General features: G+C 49.0%; 6 protein-coding genes across 6 annotated transcripts; 3 read left to right on the top strand and 3 right to left on the bottom strand.

Annotated features, from left to right (window-relative positions):
* Positions 1-2,051: 2,051 nt before the first annotated feature.
* On the top strand, positions 2,052-2,270 carry N7532_001959 (uncharacterized protein; the record flags this gene model as incomplete). The annotated part of the gene is made up of 1 exon (XM_056614453.1): positions 2,052-2,270. The coding sequence occupies one exon, from the start codon at positions 2,052-2,054 to the stop codon at positions 2,268-2,270; it is 219 nt and encodes a 72-aa protein (XP_056479494.1).
* A 3,190-nt stretch (positions 2,271-5,460) lies between these two features.
* N7532_001958 (fungal specific transcription factor domain-containing protein) lies at positions 5,461-6,042 on the top strand (the record flags this gene model as incomplete). Its single annotated transcript, XM_056614452.1, has 2 exons — positions 5,461-5,504; positions 5,556-6,042. 2 exons carry the CDS (start codon positions 5,461-5,463, stop codon positions 6,040-6,042), a joined length of 531 nt encoding a protein of 176 aa, XP_056479493.1.
* Positions 6,043-6,525: 483 nt separating this feature from the next.
* On the bottom strand, positions 6,526-8,450 carry N7532_001957 (putative C6 transcription factor (OTam); the record flags this gene model as incomplete). The annotated part of the gene is made up of 4 exons (XM_056614451.1): positions 6,526-6,997; positions 7,059-7,290; positions 7,346-8,247; positions 8,311-8,450. The coding sequence occupies 4 exons, from the start codon at positions 8,448-8,450 to the stop codon at positions 6,526-6,528; spliced, it is 1,746 nt and encodes a 581-aa protein (XP_056479492.1).
* Positions 8,451-10,259: 1,809 nt separating this feature from the next.
* Positions 10,260-11,282, bottom strand: N7532_001956 (DNA-directed RNA polymerase II subunit RPB4; the record flags this gene model as incomplete). The annotated part of the gene is made up of 3 exons (XM_056614450.1): positions 10,260-10,387; positions 10,600-10,727; positions 10,822-11,282. 3 exons carry the CDS (start codon positions 11,280-11,282, stop codon positions 10,260-10,262), a joined length of 717 nt encoding a protein of 238 aa, XP_056479491.1.
* Positions 11,283-11,710: 428 nt separating this feature from the next.
* trm5 (tRNA (guanine) methyltransferase) lies at positions 11,711-13,323 on the bottom strand (the record flags this gene model as incomplete). Its single annotated transcript, XM_056614449.1, has 4 exons — positions 11,711-12,675; positions 12,729-12,806; positions 12,867-12,968; positions 13,032-13,323. The coding sequence occupies 4 exons, from the start codon at positions 13,321-13,323 to the stop codon at positions 11,711-11,713; spliced, it is 1,437 nt and encodes a 478-aa protein (XP_056479490.1).
* Positions 13,324-16,667: 3,344 nt separating this feature from the next.
* Positions 16,668-18,432, top strand: N7532_001954 (uncharacterized protein; the record flags this gene model as incomplete). Its single annotated transcript, XM_056614448.1, has 4 exons — positions 16,668-17,098; positions 17,153-17,514; positions 17,574-18,326; positions 18,392-18,432. 4 exons carry the CDS (start codon positions 16,668-16,670, stop codon positions 18,430-18,432), a joined length of 1,587 nt encoding a protein of 528 aa, XP_056479489.1.
* Positions 18,433-23,908: the final 5,476 nt, after the last annotated feature.

Raw genomic sequence — 23,908 nt, 5'->3', positions numbered from 1 at the left:
GGGGTCTATCGGGAAAAATGTCACCAAGTTCATACATGGCGCAATTCTGAAAAGAGGGGTAACCTCTTTCAGGCTACCGATCCCTTTTTTAGCCCTATATTCTTCCCTGGCACTTTCATTCCGGATCTGGGATGCATAAAGGTGCTGCTGGAGTAACTTATAATGTCCTCGTCTTTTCCGTCGTATATCGAAGTTTAAATTGCCCCGTTGGGACTTAGAGACTGTACATCTCCGACAGCCTTTCTCTGCGGTAGGCCCTTTACAGCCAGCACCCTGCTGTTGTTGTGGGAAATCTCCAAGCAAAGAAAAAACAAAGCCAATGATTCTCATCGGCTGGCCATCAGTCCAGGTAATGTCAATACCATGGTCTAGTCTGCGGAGGGGATCTAGTGATGCAATAGTATCACTAAAGTTTGCCCCGTATGGTCCAAGTGTGAGAGCTATCCAATTTGCCGAATGAACACGCTCTACACACGGTAGCGCAGCACAAATCAAGTAGATTCCCATCAGAGTCCGATACATATTTCGATACAGCCCAAAACCATCAATAAATAGTTGGTACGGAAAGGAAATATATCGCACTCCATGTAGACGTTCTACCAGATATTGCCGACCATAAAAATCAACTTCAAGTTCGCCTCGTAAAGGAGAAGAGTTCCTCAGTGGTGTCACCAATTGTTGATTCTCATGCTCATTGAGTATCCGAGCAATTGTATAGATATTTGGCAGTCTTGGTGACTGGATGTGACTGTTTGGGCGATTCTGAAACTGATAATCACGGCCAACCTCAATCCTTCCTAGGACTTGATGGGGAGAGATCAGGACATCCTCATTCTCACGTAGGACAAGTTCATACTGGGTAATCTCAGGTCCTCCTAGCTGTACTAGCAGCCCTCGTTGTTCATCTGGGATATCCTCCCAGTGATAGGTGCGTTGAACTTGTAAAACAATTTCCTCAGTGGAGCCCTGCTGGTAGGCCCCAATCCAGAGAACACGTCCTATTTCAAGATGAGATGGGTCAACGATATCAGGTGACTGATATGAAATAACATCTCCAGGAAAGATTGGCGTATTGTCTGTAAACATCGCGAACTTTCCGGAGGTTGTCCGAATGGAGTTTCCCCAAGCTTGTGATTCCCAAAGTTCAGACGGCTCCTCGGTTACCTTGGCAAATCCTTGATAGATCTTACCAAGGAACTCTGGTGATTGCAAAAGCCTAACCACAAGTGCAATTGGGTCCATAACATAGATACTTCGCATTTCAGAATTCACAAGGCGTCGCTCTGCTGCTGAGAGTGTTGGCAGTTTCGTTGGAATAATTGAGATTTGTCTCTCTAAGAGTGGAATTTGTCTGAATTGACCCCTGAGACGTCTTTTCAAGGTCCCAAGATCTGATGGCAGCTCTGGGAGCTGGGGTAGGTCCTTAATACTTTCAAAAAGCTCACAAAGGAGCTGAAAGTTTTCTCGAGATATTGCCATCGTAATCATCAGCAAAGTGAGTGCAGCACTGAATGCGTCCATTGGAGTTCTTGTCTGAGGAACAGGAACAACATCCAAGGAGACATCCTGGAATATTGGTATGGCTGAGTGATATATGCCTTTGGGAGGAGGCATAGATAGTTTCGGTGTTGATAGAGAAGCGGAGATGGGTGTTGTAATAGTTTCTGTGTCTGACTCCTGTGGCCCTTCCTCTTCTTCAGACTCTGGTGAGGCTAGGGCATCCTGATTTAACTGAGCGATTCTCTCTCTGGTCAGGGTACTATCCAGAACTTTCAGGGCAACCATATGACCAACATCGCTCTCAGGCTCAGGGCTTAGGCTACCGTCTGATTGCTCTGAAGAGGAATGCTGTTGTTGGGCTGGGACTGAATCCTGATCGCTCTTGATAGACTAGTAAAATATAGTTAGTAAGTAATTCAACTCAGGTGTTGTCGAGGAACTTACTTTTAAGCTCAGTTGCCGCGAGCTTAAAATAATAGATGGGTTATCATCACTCGTACTGACATCAAGCATATCCACGTCAGCATCACCAGCTTGATATTGCTCAATAGATGGTACTATGGGCCCAGCAGGGTTCGATGTCTGCATTAGTGTCTGCTGGTGTACTTGAAGGGGAATCTGAAGTCCCTGAGAAGGATCGTGCTGTTGTTGAAGGTGATATTGCTGCTTCTGGCTACGAGATTGCTGTCCTTCCTCAGGGGCATGGCCAAGCATTTCTTGGTATCGGAGGTACTGAATGGGCCGGCGATGTCCGCGTCGCGACATTGTGAGGATGACTTGGTGAGGCTGTGGAATCAAGATAAATAACAGGGCGAGGTCAGGCCTAAAGTCTCGTTAGCTTAAGTATGGAAACTTGTTGAGATAAGCAGAGTGAGAAAGGACCCTGAAATCCTGATGGAGTGATCACACTGAGAAAGTTCAGTCTGCAAAGCCGGTAACCGTTTGGCACAGGCTGGGACAGTGTGTGTCTTACCTAGGGCATGGGGAAATTTCTGGGGCTCGTGTGAAATGCCAGCGAAAATAGAGGACTGGATACTAGGAGAGCTGATGAAAAGGATTGTTGTTGACAGAAGAGCGTGTGTAAGTAAACATATTTGTTTTGGCCTGGCACTAAGGCGCCCTGTAGTGTATAGCAGGTGTGGGCGGCAAAATCCCACGCGTGCCTGCCTAAAGTGCCATATTTATGGTGCAGTGTTGTGTCTGGTGGTAGTATCACAAGATACTGGACCAGAACGGTATTGAAAACGTAAATCGTAGCACTGTCGTCTAGAAACCTCATTTTTAGAAGTAAGGAAAATTTTTTAGAAGTGATAAAAATATAAAATAAAGATTGCAAGCTGTTTGGGGTTTTAAAAATAATGAAATTCACATTTGAGCCATACTACTTCTATATGGACCGTACTATAGAGTATGACGGGTACACTGCTGATTACAATACTGTATTGTACTATTATGGACTGCCGCAAAACGCGACGCCAACTATCATAACACATCCACAACACCCTTCTCACATCCTCCATCCTGACTTAATCACTGCTCCAACTCTCCGTCTGTCCAACAAGTCAACTACACTGCCCTTTTAAGGGACCCCAAGGCCCAAATTCAGTATCATTCAGCAAAGCTCAACTCTGTGGGTAAGTCACTCCACTAGTCCTAACCTCACAGGTGCTGTGTGAGGAATGGTAATTGACTGTTATAATGGGCCCCTGGCTAACATTTCTACAGTCCAACATCTACTATGCCTTCAGGAATTTCTGTCGCCTCACAGTCACGGGGCAAAAGTCTCAGCAAAAGGGTGATTATTCATACTTCCAAATCTGGCTTCAAGATTCAAGAGACTAATCAAAATCATATAGGCTAGAATCTCAGAGTGCGAAGATCCTCCTCAGTTCCCTGAAGTACAGACAGTTCGACCGCGAACCACAGATCAAGAACCCTGCAGCTCATCCCTACAAGAATCATCCCAGGCAACAATAAGCACTACTAGCTTAGCCATAAGTCAGGGAAAGACTGAGCCATGTGAAACCCCGATTCCGACTGATGTCCCAACAAGCGAAGATATCATTTTATCGACCCTCGAACAAGATACTTGTTCTATGCCAGGGGGGATGGAAATAGACAAGTGCAGCGAAACAGAAAAAGAAAAAGAGGAGGCACTCGACCATATCATATTCATGCAAAGTTCCCACTGGGAGCTGAGCAAGAGAGGGCCCTCTTCTACGAGCGGCAACTTATCTACTACTGCCGTTGGCACTACCTATTATATTTCTGGGTGGATGCGAATAATGTTGATGAACTTGTGCAGAAAGCACAGCCTGGTTTAACGCCAAACCAACCTGAATGGGGGTCACACCTCACCCATGCCCAGAATTTGGTTAAGGTTTGGAAGTCTAATACGATTAAGAGCATGCAGGTATAGTCCAAGGCTACCTCCTGACTATCTATAGTTACCCATGGCTAATTATCGCAGGCATATGTTCGGGACAGGGTCAACTTCACTGATTCAGAATCTCGGTCCACAGAGCGCCTCAGGGCCATCACGAATCGAAAGAATCTTTACACCTATTTTAAGGAAAGATTCACATCTCATGACTACTTTCTTGTCTTTTCGTGGGTCAGAGACATAGTAGACTATGATCGATCAACTGCAGAAGGACAAAATTATATCAAGAGTATATTAACCCCGGTCCTTATCTCCACACGTCATTTTCTACTGGCATAAGCTAATCTGACTTTAATTATAGCTATTTTTGCCAACCTAGCATCCTACTGCAAAGCCCACTATGACCTCTTACACTCCAGTGAAAAGGTTATTCGGGACACCGCCCCCGGGTATCTGCTGAAGATCGTTAAAGAATTCTTTTTCAAAGCACCTCATAGTGTGAAGCTCAGAAGCATTAAAAGGGAAGATTTTGCTGAGATCGCAGTTGAAACTGCGACTGTGTTGGTCAATGACAGCGGAGATGAAGAGGTCGATGATGAAAATGGTGCTTTTTTTGATTAAACAAGAGCCTATCCAAGATTGTACTAAATTTTGCTTTTTGGTTTTCCAAAGACGATGGAGGGGTTGTCGATTATGCTTTTTTCTGTATTATTACTCAGTCAATTACTTCGTCTTTGATGATCAATGTAATATTTGGGAGATTACCACTTTTCCTGTAGACTCCTTTAGATGCCAAGGAAAAGAGAGTCCTCGAGGATATATTCAGGATCCGGAACATTAGAGATATTTAATTTCTTGCCCCTATTGTAATACTTTCTTTATCCCCTACCAAGACATAACGCCCTGAGACATAGGCGACCTCATAGCAACTGAGCTTGCACTCCTATTCTGTACTCTCCTGAATAATTGGGTGGCTAGTGCTTAACCAACCAAATTAAGCTAAGTACAGGAAACATCATAAATATATAATTAGCTCGTGGTAAATTAAATCGTATACATAGGTAGTATAATTCTCTCATCATATAACCTTATATAATGCGCGCACTGAAACTTTGGTATCTCAATACTATACTACACTAATAAGAGCTATATAGTAATGAGGAATGGCACTCTAGCACTGTATATAATCATTACACAAAGTGTGGAACACGCTATACAGTCACCTGATATGGAACCTCTATAATGAGTAAGCGAATCAGTTTTGCGATACAGTTGTGAGAGGGTTGCCAAACCGTATTGAGGGGCGAAACGTATTAGGGCAGCAAACCTGTATTGAGGCGGCAAAACCGTATTAGTGCAACAACAGTATCGAAGACCATAACCGTATTTTGTCTTTAATACTGTAGTGTCTTCAATACTATATTTAATCAAAAACTGTATCTAAACTATATTGACACGTCAATATAGTATTCTAATTGTTTTAAATCTACTACTGTATCTAAACTGTACGGCAATGGTATTCAGATATTATATGCGCCCCTATGTGATGTCTCAAAGCCGCGCAGAAAAGTATCAACATGCAATACGAATCCTTCATGCATAGAATTTACATTCGTACTTGGTACTACCACTTGTATTTTTCTTTCAAATTAACAATAGCTAACTTAATCAGGTGGTACAACACAACGTACAACCTCTACGGCTCAATGATCCTCCTCCACCTCATCCTCTCCAACTACCCCGATCTACCCGACGAAGAGCTCCTCGAATATGTAGAGAAGTCGCTGGAGATCTTCTCGTCTACGGCGGATATCATTGTTGCGCGGCGGTGCGCGGATATGTTGAGAGAGGCTCTGGAGGTTGCGCGAGCTTGTCTTGCCCGTCGACGTCATGATTTCCCGTCTGGTACAGATCCAAGAATGAGATCGGGAATGGGGGTGTCCGGTGCATTTAGTCCCCAGATCCAAGCTTCATCTGGAGGATTAAATGCACCTGGGATAGCCGGGGATACCCCGGAGACAGAGATAAGGACTCCGCACACGGCGTCTGGGTCCTTTATATCCGAGACAGGACACTCGGTACTGGAGAATACGTCCCTTCTGCAGGATGGGGGAGCCGCACAACCTGACGACGATTTCCTTTTTTCTTTATTTAGTTAGGGCCCAGCGAGACAACGGCCTGACTCGACGAGGACGGAGATTTTGGCGAATTCGGTGAATCCGTCGATTTTGGAGGATTTTGCGTTCGGGGGACAGGAGTTTTCTTTTTTCTAGATTCTCACATTAACGTATTTGGTCTGATGTCGTGAGCTGGGATGACTGCTTTAAGCCATGGTGGACATACTAGTTTCCTACTAAAGAGAACGTGGAGTCAGTCTACTTCACTTCAGGGCAGCTGAGAATATTGATCCATATCATAATTCATAACCATCTATGCCTGTCTCTAAACAATCCAAAATCCAGCGCGTTCCGGGGTAATCCAAACAGCTATTGCTAAATCAATCATTCAAAGCGTGGCCTGCCACTAGTGACAGTACAGAAAACCACAGATGCTAGTCAAAATCATGCGCTTCGTTGCGTTCCTTCAACGCCAGTAAATCATGAAGTGTGGGTATTAATGCGAGAGAAGAGGAGGGAAAAAAATTAGAGCATGGAGGCATCGTTGTCTTCCATGTCACTAACAGAGGTTGCGGGAGAGGCCAGTCCTGATAACACGGATGAGGAAGCGGCACCGTGAGTGGCTTCAGCTTCAGCCATGGCGTCGTCGTATGCGCCCATCATGGAGATGCGAGGGGCCTGCTTCGTCGATGCCATCAATTCGTCGATGTTCGGCTTTGCGGGGACGTGCTTGTCAAAGGCGTTGGCATTGTCCAGGCTCTCCAGGGCGAAGCTCATGAATTCGGCGTTCTTGTGGCTGACGCTTAGAGTCCAGCGGTACTCGCACAGACGGATGCGGTAGAACTCAGCTTCCTCGTTGGTAGGCGCGGTAATGCGAAGCAACATGCCGAACGAGCCGATCAGCGAGAAGTTGGTGCGCGCAGAGGCCGGCCAAAAGGGAGCGGAGGTGGGCGGGGCGGAGGCGGTTGACAAAGTCCATGGCAGAGATGAGACGGGTCTTTGCAGCGGAGCGGCAGATATGAGCGAGGTAGGAGTCGGTGCCGTCGGCAGAGAGGGACCGCACGATGCAGCGGTGGAGGGTGATTTCGGTGGCAAAATATGCGAGATGAAGGGCCCCGTTACGGGCATGCTCGTCGGTGATGGTCTCGACCAGCTCCCCAGTCGAGGATTCCATCTTTAACGCGGCGGGAAGCGAGGAGAACCATTCCTTCAGCCGGATCTGGGCCGGCTTCGCCTTTTCCAGAATCATGCGAGTTTGCTGATTGCCGGCGGCCTGGAAGTCCTCAATAGCTCGCAGGGTGTAGAAACGATCCAGAATATCAGATAGGATGGTGGTGAGCGCAACCATATGGCAGAACAAAGAGAGGGCCATGTCCGACAGCTGCAGAGTCGTGTGCAGAGTCGGTGCCAGACAGGAATGCATCGGAAAAGTCGTCTTCCACGAGATCCTTGACGGTCCAGTTGAACGCAAAGATCTGCGACGGACGGCCATGCACCAGCGAGGACCATTTGTCCTGCATGTACAATGCCCACGCCAGACGTTTTCGAAGACCCTTCTCCCAAATCTGCATCCGCCAGTTTGAGCAGTCTTGGTGGAGGCCCAGCTCGAAGCAGGCGGTCACCAGCTGTCCATTCAGCGATGCTGTCGCCAATGTCGATTTTTGAGTCAACAGCAGACCGGCCTGAATAGTGGAAATACTGGGGAATGGCAGTGATTCGATGAGTAGCTTCAATGCAGTGCTTTCTAACCGGGCGGCGTCGGGTCGACGGGCCGACTGTGTCGAAGCACCCACGTCCACGAACTTCAAAGTCAACACATAGACCGCAGCAAGCAACAGCGGTGACAATTGACGGCGTTCCCGGTATGATTGACGGAAGGCATCCTCCATCAGAATCGGAAAAGACGGGTGCACGTGCTCGAAGAACTTCTCGATCAGGGTCGACCCGTACGGAGCAACCAGGCTCTCGATGGCATCAAGTGACACGGCCTGCGAGTCACCAATCGGGACGGTGTCGACCACGCGCATAAAGGTGCAGTCATCGGCGCATCGGCGGATGCGGGAGTTCGATACGGTGCATTCGTCGTACTCATCCAGCGGCAGGAATTCGAGGAGGGCCGGCTCCAATTCGGTGGTCATGCCGATATGCTGGGTGGATTGATTGAAGAAGCCGGGGCGGATCATGGCGCCGTGTTGCAAGCGGACCGCCTCGTCGTTAGGGGTGGGTTGGGAGGATTGGATGGAGGACCTTGGCACGTCAGTATATCAATTCTTGTCCGCGGCAAGGGATGGATGGAGAGGCATCACATACCGTTTTACGGAGTCATTTTCCCGTGGAGAATCCTCCAGCTTCCTCTTCTTGGTTGGGGCCTCGGAGTCGGCAGAGAGGGTGAAAGTGCACTCCTGGCGGTGGAAATCACACGAGTAGCACTTGTTGACGAGTTCGTTCATGGCGCAGCGGCTTTTTCGGCGGAGACAGGCGTCGCAACTGGCTCCATCCCGCAGACGGGGCAAGGACGAGTGACCGGAGACGGGGGAGGGCGAGAGGGTCGAGGCGGTTGAGGCCGTGTGCCGGCGGCGGAGGTCGGGGGGAGGAATGAGAGTGCGAGTGGGAGGTCGGGCCTGCCGTGGAGGAAGGCTGGATTGTGATGACGGTTGCCATGTCCCGGTGCTCAGGTATATACTACCGCGACCTCAGGGGAAAGTACAGGTAGGGTCGAGATAGGACGATAAATAATCGAGCGGCTGCGATTCGCGAATGGCAATCGTCACGTAAAAAGAAAACCGGGGACTCCGCACGGGGAAGGCGTGAGGTCCAAGGAGCTTTGGGTTTCGTCAGGGCTGCTGTCCCGCGATAACAAGGTCCCGGGCAGGTATACCATAGGTCGAACAGGTCGAGTCGAGGAAATTGGAGGTACCACATGCACTCCAATCTGTGCAAATCCGATGGGTGATCGCTTATCACGAAAAAGTGTTATCTCCGATCAGTGATGCAATAAGTCCAGATATGGATCAATGCTAAGTAGATCTGATATCAAGCCGACAAGCCCGCCAGCGACTGCAGCAAGATGAGGTGCCGGATCGTGCGCTCGGTCATCTCTTTGTGAAAAAGAGAGTGATCTGGAGAAATGGGGATGATGACATCGATATAGTCGCGCGTGCTGGCTTCCGCTGGGCGACGAGCATGCCGGAACCAGACGATCCTCTTTTTGCTCTCGTAACAGAATGGTCCCAATTAGCACCGTGAAATTGTCACGCCTGATAAGCGGGTGGCGGCTGATTGGTTGCATTGCTCAATCTGCGTGGATCCTTCGCCGCATTACGTACTGCCAATCAGTCCCGCCTATGAGAGCCCGGCTTATCTAATTCGTGGTAGGTAATCGAGCTTGCTCCGCCGCCAGCAGCCGTTGCAGCTTCCGTCCGCCCAGCAGCGTGCGACAAGGAGCATGTCCTGATCCAGCTCGCTGCCATCCTGGCTCGGTCGGTGTTAGGTAATAGGATGCTGGCCTCGAGACGGTGTGCAGTCAGAAGACTGGAATCTACATGTGATTTGAGTCATAGATATACAGCTACACTAACTATATTAGTAGTCATAATACTATCTATGAGTACATCTCTACAATATTATTGTAGTACTTATATCGTATTCTCTGTTTCGTCAGGGTCCAGGATGAATACTTTATGCGACGACAGTACACTACTCCGCAGACACCAAGGATCAACTCGCCTTCAACCACCAGCCAATCGGTTGCCCGTGATAACAGCATTAACGTGGCCAATCACTGCGCCGTCGATGGGATCAAACTGCAAGTTTAACGAGTTTGAACCGAGTTAAACGGGCCCCACGGTGGAGTCCGGAGTGCTGGACGCCGTCCCCGGCATGTGCTCACCTGCCTCGAAAACGTTGACCCGGGATGACTAACCTTGGTCATAATGTTAAGTAGTGATCCATCCACTACTATTGTAGGCTACTATACTTAGTATGAAGTTTACTATAGTAGTGCATGCAAAGGGCGTAGGGGAAACTCGGAAGTACACTACTCTACACCGCACTAGTGTCTACTTAAATAAAGCACTCGGGGTTAAAACGGGGTTATCGTATTGCATCGTAAATGGGCGACACCTCATCGTGACTATCGGACATAGTAACGAGGGTAAATGGCAGATCTGCGGTTCATTGGTCTGTTCCGCCCGGAAATCCTCTAAACGCCAAACTCCTATGCTCTCAAAATCCAGTCGCCGTCACCGCAGACATTTCCCCTACTCGGTGAAGTTGCGGAGCTTGGTCAGCTCATCCAAAAGCTCCTGCAGATCGCCGTCGCTGATCTTGTTCTGCAGGCTGGGAATGAGCGACTTCGCCTCCTCCGCGTTGTCGCAGCACAAACTGCCTGTTCATTCGTCAGCCGAGGTCCTGGCCCGATCCAGCGAGGCTCATCTCTGGGCATCCCCCATAACAGTAACCGGAGTCCGCCACTCCCTTTCTCCGAAACGCCACCAGGGGAGAGGGGGGAAGGTGATATGAAGATCGGAACATGGCTGACCAACCGGGTGTGCAGATAGCGCCGGGGGGTAAAATCACGGGAAGAAAATGGTCACTCACCCAGTTGCGAGCGCTCAAACATCTCCAGCTCCGTGTGGGAGTTCAACAGTCGCTCCACCGCCTTGATGTTCTCCTCGTCCTTGAACCGGGCAAACACGTCAAGGTAATCCAGGGTCTTGCTCAGTGTCCTGCGCAAGAACAGAGTATTAGCACTAATCCCTCTCCACATTTCTGCCCGCGCAGGCCAACAGTAGCTCCAATTTGCAAATGGGCAGTACATACTCGGGGGGTTCATAACGGTTCTCGCCGCGTTGCTTGTTCTCCAAGACCTTGCGGATGACCAGACGAGCCTCCGACAGCGAAAGCGTGTGGGTATGTTGGTCCGCGCCCAGCTTCAGCGTCGAGGAAGCTTCAAGTTCGCTTTGCGGCACCGTGCGCTGGCGATAAGTAACGGGTGGGAGTTGGACGCTCATGGTGCCGGTCGACTTGTTCGTGTTCTTGTCCTTGTCCTTGTCCGTATCGGGAGGGGAATGATAAGGGGCGTAATAAGTCCAGTTACCGTCACGCTTGATGACTCGAAGTTCGGGTTCTCGTGCTGGCGGGAACAGGAGCTTCATTTTCTCCTCCTTAGTCAATCGGCGCTTTTTCTCGGCAGATTGAGGCGGTGAGCCCCCAGGGCTGACGTTGGAGCTCCCATCGGCGCTCACCGCCTGGTCGGGGTCATTCACAGTGTCGTCGTCCATTGGGTTGGTGTGAGAACACAGACGAGGAAGAGATGGTAAAGTCGAATGGGGTGAGAGAGAAGGAGGAAGAAATTGAGAAGATGTTCAAGAAGTCAGCGAAGCCAACAGCCACGCCGAGGGCCTCCAGGTGGAAGGTGCGATGGTAAACGGCTCGGCGACGTGCGTGCCTTCCTTTTCGAGAACAACAACTACTCCAGGCTACAATGGCACATGTGAACGTAGTACTGAGGCCTGTGGTACTAACATTTTGGAGGACCCTACAATAGTGTAGTCATCGCCAGAAGCAGCTGCGCTTTTGCCCATGTTCTATACTTCACATCCAACACCCAGAGGTAGAAATGCTTATAATGAGGGTATCAGTATTCATAATTTTGTACTTGTTGGCAGCCTCGAGGAGGCTAATCCAATGCCGCTATACATCTCCATCTCTATACTTTGCGGAACGCGACGTCTGGCGGCAACCGGAAACTGGCGCAGAACATCTGCTTCTTCGGGCTGACCAGCCGCACGTTATGAATGTTAAGCTCGATCGCCGCATTTCCACTGCCATCTACACGATCTTCCGGGGTGATCTTGTATCCAATGCGCTCCGAGATACGCTCGCAGATGTTCGCGTGGTCATCCACTTCATTTTCCGAATGACCGGAGAAGCAGTACACATGCACCATGGGGAGTTGTTGGGAAGTCTGCGGCGCAAAGTGAGCTTCCTTGCCAGTATACAAGCCTTGGAAGGCGTCGAGGAATTCAATGGCGGTGGCGGGCAGGTTCATCACGTAGTGGTCGACCACAGAAGGCCGGTTATATACCTTCGCCGGCGGCTGGGGGTCTTGGCTCCCGTCCGCCTTTCTCTTCCTATCCCTCCGCACCTTGGGGTGGATTTCCACAGCGACGGGATCGGATTCGAGGAGCTGCGTAGCGGAATTGCGGATGAAATCCCGACCGTCCGAGTTGAAGGGAGTGACAAAGTCCTTGACCTTGTTGCGCTGGACAGCATCCATCATCACTTCATATCCGTGTGGGTTCAGGTCATTGGCCCAGACAAAGATTCTCTTCTTCCCGGCAGGCACAGCAAAAGGCCCAACGCCGGCCATCACGTCGCAGACCATCTGCCCCGGTTGAAACTTCTCGACGAGTCGGCGGTGCTCGGTCTCAAGGCGGCTATTCCAGTACACGCGGGAGTAATCGAAGTGGAATTCGCAGTCTTGCTCGTGCTGCACGACGTTCAGGTCATTGTCACCGGCCAGCAGTTCAAAGGGGAATGTGCGGAATTGGCTGGTCGAGCCAACATCCTCGGTTTTGTTGATAACCGTCCGAACGGTAGGATTCTTATCCTTGAGCACCTCGGCAATGAAGTGCTTGAAAGGAAGCCAATGCTCGCGCAGGTTCAGATGGACTTTATGCTGTTTTAGCTGTTGTTCAAAAATGGTCTGTCGGGCAGAAACATACCCACGTGCCCCACTTGCGTGAACCCTTGAGGGACTTCTTGGTTCTCCTGCTCCGGCAGAATGGCGTTCATAATATCGGCTGTTGCATATCAGCAATTGAACTTCTCGAAGTCAGAGGAATGCACAAGTATAGTCATACCATAGCTCCAAAAGTCGTAATCCAGTGTCAGTTCGTAAGGTGCAACAGCCACAGTTCCCTTCTCCACGAGCTCGGTCACCTTGGGGGACCACGTTGACTTATCTGCATACGAAAGCAATTAGCTCGTTTCCACGCCACAAGACAGTCGCCTGGTCAATCACGTACCATTGTGCATGAGATCCTCCCGCAGCAAAAGCGATTTCAGGACCGAGCCATCCGCCTCCTTGAAATCCTGCACGCCCGACAGGCGCGGGATAACCAACAGATCTTTCGATGCGCCCAATTCCTTGCGCACGCGCGCAATCTCGGATTTCTGGAAGACCTTGGCCGTCGCGAGGGGAATCGTCTTGCGGAAGAATGACCGGTCGAGGGTCCGCATGGCCCGGTTGACGGGTGGGCGGAACATGGCGGGCAGTTCACGGGGCACCTGGACGCTTGATTTCTGTTTGATCTCCATCGAGAGGAGGGTATGGTCCGACGGGCGAGGGAATTGACGGTGGCCTGGGTGTTCAATGTGGTGGACTTGTCGCGTTGGGCGATAATTTGTTTCTTATCAACCACGTGACATTTAATTATCGCTGCAGATCGGAGCCGCCATGCCGACCGAGCCCATGCCTAATCACGCTAGCATGGGCTCAACTGGTCGTACATACTACCCTAGGTAAAAGGTCCCTCTTTACCTAGGTAGGGTACTATAGTAGAAGAGTGCCCATATCATCATACGGCCAATAAAGACGCTTTTTTCACTACAGCTGGAGCCCCTGGACATTCTATACCGGATATAGAGTCGCGAAATTGCAAATTAGTGCCGTGTCGAGCGCCACGAGAGCCTCTTTTGGTATTGAATTTCGTATTATTCTCAAGCCCCAAAGAATTATCTTCGGCTTCTTGCATCCTGGGAGTGGTTTAGATGGCGGTTATCTAACTTCAAGTTCTCCCGTACCGGGTGGTAAAATTCCGGGTTGAAATAGGCCTTCGGAATCTTCATCTGAGCTCCAGCAGACGTAGGTATGAAAGCCCAGTCCCGCATCCAAACTGCGGTTTTTACTAAGACAAAGTTGTTAGCAACAAATAATAGCTAGTTGCAGATAGTGGGATAATGATACATACCAAAGTTGCTTTACCCCTTCATAATAAGACCTTGTCATCAATCGTTTGCTCCTTTTGCTGAGATATTAGGAAAGGCCTCGTGCGATCTGATTATCATTTATCGCGTAGTGTCGGGCTGGCAGGTACACCGTTGTCTTTTGTATATCGAGTCCACTTTTCAGCTCGAAGTAAAGGATGCCACCAGTTCGATGATCGTTCTGGGAGAGCTCTTGATACCCTGGTATGTCTCTTCATTCAATCCGAACACGCAGCACCTTATTCCTCGAAGAGGGTTTTTCTCCTCGTTCAGTTTCGATGCCAGCCATCCAAATGCCATAGTATCAAACACGCTTTTCAGAGTTGTCTCTTGGCATCGAACATATATCTTGAGTCGCCACTGGACCGGATCCAAACAGACGATGGCCATTATTTCCGCCCCCGGCCGAGCCTCCTCTGGGAAGGACTTAATAAAATTCACGAGAGTATCGAACTAAGAAAGCAATGATCCTGCTATCGTCGGGAGCTGTCTCAACTCATTTTCTATGACAGCGAATTTGGATGTCCCATTCAGCAATGCTCGGCGAGCTGGCAGATAGTATTGCTTGACCATGACAGTGGCCTCCAGAAGATCGAATGCCATGAAAGTCTGTGACATGGGGACGTTGGCGATATCGATGTCTCCAATAACACCGGGACAGAATTGAACGTTTGAGATGCCTATGCAAATATAGATCGATTTCCGGTGCCAGCGAAAGCGCATCCCTTAGCAACCCCACGCTGGCAGCCGTATTAAACGGGTCGACCGGTAGCCCTTCCAATCTATCGATCGGCTCTACTGAGGAGCGAACCGTAGGGGTATCATGAGACAGACCAGCACCACTTAATTTCAACCGGGGTGCAGTCGTCTGTCATGAAACTTTTCAGGCTGTGAATTTGCCAGACGCTCTGGGGCGTGGACCTAAAGACGGGGCAACAGACTCGCGGAAGAAATCTGTATGTACAGGGCATGGGCTCAACGGGTATCCCGCCATTTTCAACATACGGCGACGCATTGTTTCATCCTCTTCGTTCCACAAGTAGGCATCGGTTTTAGTCGATTCCAAGCGAGAATCCGGGATCCTGATCCCCTGAAACCGATTCGGAAAGGAACGAAAGTAAACATTATATGATGCAAGATGTCACCAAACTCACTGTCTGAGTGCTTGAGGGCCATATCTCTGTGAGAGGTTTGACACTATGGAGCTCGTTAGCATCGCATCGATAGGGGCAAGATAGGACTCGTACGGAAATATTCCACAAGCTTAGGCCTCGGCGGAAACATTTGGAGGGCCGGTCCCCCCGGCCCTCCGCCCGGCCCTGCGCCCTCGGCTGGCGGCCCTCACCCGCCCTCACCTGCCCTCGTTTGCATAAAAAAAAGGCAACCTTTCCGAATTAGGGTGGATAAAGTTGCTGTTTCATTCTATTAAATTACACCACAACACTAAGTGACGGTAAATTGAGCGCCGAAAATGGCTACATTCGACGCCAGTTTAAGCGTTCATTTTACCAATATCTTAGTCATCTAAACAGCACGTGATTGCAATCAAACTGCCAGCGTGCTGCATCCGAGGATCTTCCTCTGGCGTGGATCAACTATAGTCCGGGAGCCACGTGACCACCACCAGGGTGTCATATACTCCATGATGGCTTAGATGACCAATAACAACACACATCTCCCTAACACAAACCAGTCTTATCGCTCGCTCCCGGATTGCTCCCAGATTGCTCCCGGATTGCTCCCTGAGCACTCATTGAGTACTCCGGGATCAGATCCACCCTACTCAGGGTGCTCTGGGTAGACGATCAGGCACGTCATCAGTTCCTATCCTCTGTCGTCCGCTTGTAGCCGCTTGTACAAAAATAAAGGGATGACTTTGCCAGGTGTTCGAGCCATCTCAAGCTTTCGGCGATCCATAAATAGTCCTTGCTCCCACCTGCCCGTATTTCTTTTCAGATATATTCATTCAAAGCACCCTCTTTCAATTATCATGTATCATGTCTCTTTGACTTTGGCTCGGTCGCTCGCTTTCGTTTTCTTGTGTTTGATTTATGCAACTTTAATCTTCCTCTTTGGTCCCTTTCATCTCCAATCATCCTATTAGTTTTGCCACCATTGTCATCACAATATCTGAAGCCTTCTTTTGTTTCCATCTTTGGCTTCCTCGTTTGCTTCTTGCGGACGATATCCCCAGTTATGTCGATCCTTGAATCTCCTGCCACCAAAAGGGCCAAATGGCCTAGTCCCGAGTACTACCGGCGACGCCGTCAGCAATTGCAGAAAGGCATTATCCAGAAACGACATGCTGTTTCAACCAAAAACAATATTGACCATATCAAAAGGCGATGGATCAGGTAACACAACACTCTAATCGTGAATCCTTCGAAGCTAATCGCCCCAGGCACTGCGAGTACTGGGAAAAGATCCTCTGCGCTTTCTCGTTTCAGCGCGGAAAGAAGACATTATGATATTTCTGGAGTGGATACTTGATAACTCAAAAATAAGGAAGTTCAGCAGTTTGCATGAGCCTTGGAGACAATGGTGCCAGCTATATCGCAAAGCAGTTGGCCGTAGCCTTCATGCAAAATGCAGCCAGGATATCAATGATGTGAGTGTATTTTGCCTTCACGTGATGCTGCCGTCTTTCATCGTACTAAAGCAAAATCCGACAGTACATGAAAGAGAACCTGGTTGCGCGCTACAATCTTGACATGTCCGTTGGAGAGAAGCCGGTTATGAATGTTGACGACCTATACATTGTACTCCACCACCATTGGACAAAGGACAAAACACCCTATCCTGATGGTAGACAGATCATACAACTCGCATTTATCCTTCTGGTGTCGGCATATACCGCTAGTCGACCAGGAGCTTTGGTCTATCTCGAAAGGAAAGAGAAAACTAACATCCAGCATTTCTTCGGCAATGCTGATGATGATGACAGACCACCCGAAGATGAATGGGACCTAAGGCACGAGGATCTAAAAACTCTTTGTTACGGGCAAATCAACTTGATTCTGCTACCTAACCCAACTGGAGAACGTGACCATCTTGTGATGGAAATTGATTTGAAACATACCAAGGGCCATCATAGTAGGCCAAAAAGGTGAGATGCATGGATACTCTACTTGACATCATTTGAGCTGACCACACCCTGAAGAAAAATATTTCTGATGTCCGAAGTGAAGCAACCAATCTTCGATGTCATAAGTCTCGTTCTTGCACTAGCAATCCTTGATGACGCCTTTGAATCGGATCACATCAGGTCGGTTGAGGACATCTTCAGAACTCGTGTAACCCTTCCACGTCGGTCGTTGAATATAAGATTCAAACAAAAACTTCTCAACGTGCCCATTTGCCGGCAGCCAGTTTCGACCTCCTCCGGGATGACTATCGATGACATCAAACCCTTGAGGTATCACACATATTTATATTTCCTTCAGCGGCTAAGCCTGGCCGTGGGAATGATTCGAGCCATGAAGCCGTACGACCTTCGGCGCGGTACTGGCGAGGCCGTCGACAGTAAGTCATACTCAGTGGTCAAGACAGATTCTGAAAGCTGACGTATCATATCCATCCAGAAACCGCATCGCTCCCCCTGCTCCAACATGTGATGGGCCACGCCTACGCCAGCACATTTCAGGCATACATGAATCAGCGCGTTCAAAGCCATGTTCAAGCTGCATTCCTTGGTTTACCTTCTGAGGATGCATTAATGAACATCTTAAGCCACCAAAGCCGATATATCGACCCTCGGGCTCCCTCCAGATACGACGACCTGCCTGAAGCTGAAAGGAAAACGTTTTCAGATGACTCTGGCATAAAGCGCCTACAGCAAATGCGTGATTCACTTGCCATGGAAGCTAAGGAGCTCTACGGATCCATAAAAAATGCAGAAGGAACAAAGATTGGCGAGCTGAAGATGAAAGCGGACGCCACTCTGAGAGCAGCGAAGAAGAAACTTAAGGAATCGAATTTCACTGGTGCTCGCGAAAAGTTTTTTGCTACCATTGATACATTGGAAATCAATAGGCAGCTTGACCCATCGCTCCTGGATATTAAACAGGATGCTTATGAACCAGAAAGAATTGTCCACCGCCTCAAAGAACGCCGCCGAGTGGCAGAATTGATGCAAATTCCATGTCAAGAATTTTCTGGGCGCAAGGATACGACTCAACGAATTACATTGGTTGGTGCCCTGGTTCGGCTCGGCCAAATCGAAAGAGTTCCATCGGAAAGACCAATCCAAGAGGCCAAGCCACGCAACACGGCAGTTAGCCAGGTCACACCAGAAGAATCATTACGGCAGGACTTCTCCCCTTCGCCGGAGCCCCGTATGTGTCCAATCTCTCTGACAAATAGACATTGCCTCTTCTGCGTCTTTGAGCCAAATTACCAGTGCTATTTCGCCTCTTCGCGCAAAGCCAGGGAGCATTTTGAGAAACACATGCGTGGGTTTAATCGGGACGAGCCTATAGAATGTCCTGATAGATTTTGCGGACTTGCTTTTGGTGGACCTGTAGCACTCAAAAATCACGCCGAAAATGTCCACTCCGTACGTTATTTTGCAGAAGCGCAACGTCTAAAGGCAGGATTCTAGAAATAGCGCATAGGGAGATCATAACATAAAGAATAACATGGATATCAATTGCTGGCTTTGTTCTCGGGAACTTTTGTTTGGAGTAGACCCCGGCTAGAACATTCATTTCAACAATGATTTTCTGTGCGGATTGGGGAATCACCTCCGCTACTCGTGCTTTCCATGCGCACTTTCGTGGCTAAATCCAGAGTAGCTTGTCAATTAGAATGAAGTTTTATAATAAAGTAGGTAATTGTTCTACGCACACTCCACAGATGCCATTGCATCAGCGAGACATTACCTTGCCGACCAAAGCTAGGGAATCGAACCAAGGAACCTCAAAAACGATGATGTACGCAAGGCAGGTTCTTGGCAATACACAAATGCTTTAACTACGCCGCATGTTGTTGAATACTTATTTTTTTGGGGTCCTACCCATTGGTTAATGTCAACTCTGAGAGAGGTAAAACACTGTGGATTCTCCACTGCTCTTGGTTATTCAGCATCCACCCACATTGCAATCGTAATTGTATGGTAATTCGGGTCATTCTCGGAAGAACTGTGATGTAATACGCAGTTTATAGCCCCTGGATCATTTTCAACACACAGACACACTCTCGTTAATCCATCTCATGCATCAATTGGCCGTCCCTCGATACTAGATGATACACGTATCCGACATCCTGACAGTTAATTCTAGAAGAATACAGCTCACTCTCCGATACTCATGGTACATATCTTTACAGAATACGTACAGTACTGTACTGTACATTGCACAGCCACACCCTTCTTATTACAATTACTAGTGTAAATAACGTCTTGTATATAATTACCTGTCAGATAGCTGTTTTGTATTGTCTTATTGATTTCTGAAGCAGGTCACAATCCATATCGTAACTCATTTGCCTGCTGAAAAAAATCATGATCTGTCCTGGCCGAAGTTTGAGATGGTGAGGGAAATTCTCCATGCAAATTTCCATTGCTCTAGGTAAATGGGCGCTCTGAATATTCCATTCTCTCAAATGATAACTGGCTCTGGACGAATTACAATCTTGTAATCAAATAATTCCAAAGGGTGTCTTTCCAGCGTCTCAGACGGAGTACAACCTGGGTATACTGCACGCAATCTACTGTAGTTGGCCGTTTCGCAGTCCTGGTCATTATTTCTGCCAATGTAAAAAATGAATGGGTTTTCATCGAAGAGCTTCACACGGCATTTGGCAACCGAGTAATCCGGGTGAAAAATAGATCCTCAAAAACTGACCAGGTACTGAACCCCCTTTCTGCGGCCAGTTCAGGCGTCCACTAATCATCAATTCAAAGCAAATTCGAGGTGCGTCCACAATCCACTGCTACAAAGGATACTGTACTAATTCAATCAATAAACTTGCGGGAAAGAATTAAACGTGTGGTGCGAACGAAATCGCGGACGATGGGATTCAGCACTCGGTGTGTGCCCTCTCTTTTTCACCACTTTGCTACAAGGGGGCTGGATATTTGGGCAATCTGTACAATTGGCCGTATATTAGTCACGGCTTCCGGGGATCCCAAGACAATAAGCCCCTTAAAAAGCTGAGGTTCCAAATAGATTCATGACAGATGTATCAAAAATCCACATTCTCTATGCACTAAATTGAGGCCTCTTTCAACTGAATGATGTCTACTGACAGATGGCCTTCTCATTTTATCAGACATATTTTAAGGGTTAAATGCTGCTCATTCTCGTGAAATAAACTGACCACCTCTCCCCGCCTACTTTAGAATACTCTCCTTCATTTGACTATGGTTTCAATGGCCAGTAAACGAACTCTCGAGTCCTAGAAGAATCCGAAATTTCAAACCAAACTTATTCACCAACATATCAGCAGAGGTGTGTGGGGCACACAGTACCTGCGACAAGGACGGCGGAACGCTATCTGGACTACTGGCTTGATCCCAACTTGGAGTTTCAGCATCACCGCGAAAAGGCAATTTCGAAGGCAAGTGTGTCCCTCCAGGCGCTACGAAGCTTGGCTGGCTCGACATGGGGGCCTCTCTTTCAGCTATGCGCAGGATCTACCAAGCGGTAGTCATCCCACAGATGCTCATCGGAGTATCGGCCTGGTACCACCCAATGATTGTCAGCAAGATGAAGGCACGAATGATCAGTCAACCGTTCGTGGCCATCCAGAAGCGGGCAGCATGCCTGATCAGCGGAGCTTTCAGAACGACAGCAGCAGAGGCACTGAACACAGAACTACACCTACCACCACTTGCGATCCATATGAACCGCCTCGTAAAAGAAACAGCTTTACGGTTACGGACTGGACCAGTATTCGCTGTCCCACCAACAATGCTACGACGCCGACCCGTGGACGAGAGAGACTGGTCTGGATGGACACCGATGGAGGCGCAGGCCTAGAAAACGAGCGGATGCCTTACGGCTCCCCCGGGAACTTTGGCGAGAGACTGGGAGAGTCGGAAGGCATTCGTCCAGGCACCATGGCAAGCGCCGCCAGAAGTGTTCATCGAGGACAGAGAGATGGCAGTGAAAACTCACGACCACATTCTATCCAAAGACCCAAGCGAAAGACCCTTGATTCTCTACACCGACGGGAGTGGGATCGAGGGAAAAATTGGAGCAGCAGTAGTCGTTGATCTCGAGAATCACCACGCTCACAGCCAAATGGGCGGCGAAGAAACGTCCACTGTATACGCTGCCGAGCTCAGTGCCATCGAAATGGCACTCAAATTAATCTTGGAGACCACGGAACCGTGGGCGGCACAGGCGAGAAACGGGCTTGTCATCTTTGCAGACAGCCAAGGGGTATTGAAGGCGCTCCGCCAACCACGGATGCCATCAGGACAGGTCTACCTGGAAGAATGCCTCCACCTGGTAAGGCAACATGCAGCCAATGGCCGTCAAATCCACCTCAGGTGGATACCTGCTCATCAAGGAGTGGCCGGCAATGAACGTGTCTGTGTCGACCGACACGCAAAGGAGGCGGCCCAGGAACCAGAAGGACCACAAAACCCAAACAATCGTTATATTCGCCTTGCAGCCGCAGCTAAAAGCCGCATTCGCCGCGAGGCAAAAATCGAGTGGGAAAGGTCATGGTCTATAGAGAGAACAGGTCGACCGACGAAACGCTTAGTCGAACGACCAACAAAGAAGACCCTGGAATACTGGTCCGACCTGCGGAAAGCGACAGCGTCCATTCTGATGCAGCTTCGTACTGGACGAATTGGCCTCGCTGCCTACTTGACTCGCATCAATCGGCGCGAGTCAGAGAGATATGGTTGCAATCTGGGGAACCAGACCGTCGATCATATCTTGCTTGAATGCCCACTACTCCAAGATGAGCGCAACTGGATGAGAAACGCTCTGTCCGACCGCGGAGTTGCTCTGCGACGCGACGAGCTCCTGACGCGGCCAGAGGCTCGCATACTTGTGGCCGAATTCATGGTCCGGACAGGTCTCTTAAACCAGTTCCAAGCAGTCGACCCATTGGCTCTCGGCACGGAAAAGGCGACGAAAAAGGATGACCCCTCAGGACAGTGTGACGGAAGGAGAAGGATGGTGCCCGTTAGGAGTGCAGTGCCAGGTCCACTGTACTCCCTTGATGCAAGCAAGCGCAGGAGCGGCAGCCGACGGCCCAGAGGGCTGCGCAGATGAAGGCGGTGGGGGATGAAGTAGATCAGAGAATGAAGTCTGATTGTGGAAAGGAGAGTGGGTAGAGGGGAAGCGACGTTCTTTTTGGATTTCTTTTGTCTATTTTGTCTATTTTGTCATGTTTGCATACATTCTCGGGCGACCAATCAGGGGCTTGCGTTGCAACCCATGGAAACAATCTTTCAGTGGGCTGGCGACCACCTTCAAGCTGTCGGCAGGCCTGACAGCACTCCCGCATAGCAGCATATATTTAGAGCAAGCTACATCGGGCAAATGAATTCATCATCATCATCATCATCATCATCATCATATAGAGAGAATAATTATGCATGTCAGCCGGACTTTCTCGCCATCGAATTCTGTTACAACCGCGTTTTCTGTACAGTACCTGGCAGACCCAAATTAAGTACGAGAAGACCGGAATGAACTTGAACATCCTTCGTATTTGGTACTACTTGATGTTAAACCTTTGAAGGTATATTACTTTTTTCGCGATTGTATGCATGGAATTCCCGGAGGTCCCTTCTTTATCGCTACGCCGATGTTTGAGTGCGGTGGGCCCGCAGAAATCGATTGGGTCAGCTGTGTTTTTAACATATGCTAAAGTTAGCCGGACTGAGTGATGGCTGGACGGCCTTAAGGCCTCCGAGACATTGGATCGTGACTCAACTTACACACCCCACATATCATTACATGGCGAACGCCTAGCAGAGTAAAACACGAATACTAAATAATATCGACAGAAGTACAGTGTCCAGTTTAAAATGAAACGAGAAGGAACTTCTTACAAGTGGCAACCATCCGAAAAAGGCTACCCATATTTATTAGAGACATCAGACATAATTCCGGAGCTTCACAACGTAAAATCATTGTGTATGAGGATGCTTAGTCTAGTAAGCTACAGTGTCCAAAAAGTAGTCTTGGTACATATTTATTTGGAACCATGGGGTCTAAAGTGAATGAGCGGGGTCTCTCCAGGTCAAAACTGCGCCGGAACGCACAGCCAATTATGAAACTCGCGGGTATCCTTCCCCTCGTTAATACGTATTTGTCGGTGATTGTAGCGTGTCGGTTAGAGTGGAGGCTAACGACCCATCGGAAAGCGCCTCAAATCCTACCCACCTTACAGTTTCTGTAGCCGAACGCAGACACTGCAAGTTATAGATACCCTCATCTGCGCAACTGAGCTTTGAAGATCTTTCTCTGCTTTACGCAACTTCGGTCCTTACCGTAGAGAATGATAGAAACGTGCGTGATCGCGCGCGGAGTAGAGGTGTTCCCTTGCGGGTTTTATTAGCTAAGCATTCATCACCGCCTCTTGTAGCATGTGTATGATGGTTGTATTGTGTGTGGATCTGTGGGTCTCGGACCCGGTTCTATAGATACAGGTCTAACCCTAATGCATGAGTAGTGTGTATCAGGGTGACAGGACAATACCATCAGAACAGGGGATCCAACACCGCCCTAGTTATAGAGTTATAGATCCACTAGAAGTCTTGGCGAGCCTTCCCAATGGCTGGAAACTTTTCCCCCCGAATAAAGTTGTCTCTTGTTGTCCTTGCTTGCTGGGGGGACCGAATATCTGATCACAGGGTGCACCACTGTACCTGGACCATGTGAACTTGGGCTAAGGCAATCGCGAATGGTATTCAGTGCGCCGTCTGCACTTTTCGTATATATTGTAT

Source organism: Penicillium argentinense (assembly GCF_028826775.1).
Source record: "Penicillium argentinense strain IBT 30761 chromosome Unknown utg000002l_segment0_segment0, whole genome shotgun sequence".
Taxonomy (NCBI): domain Eukaryota; kingdom Fungi; phylum Ascomycota; class Eurotiomycetes; order Eurotiales; family Aspergillaceae; genus Penicillium; species Penicillium argentinense.
Note: the sequence above shows the minus strand (reverse complement) of the source record. Positions and strands in the feature narration are given on the sequence as shown.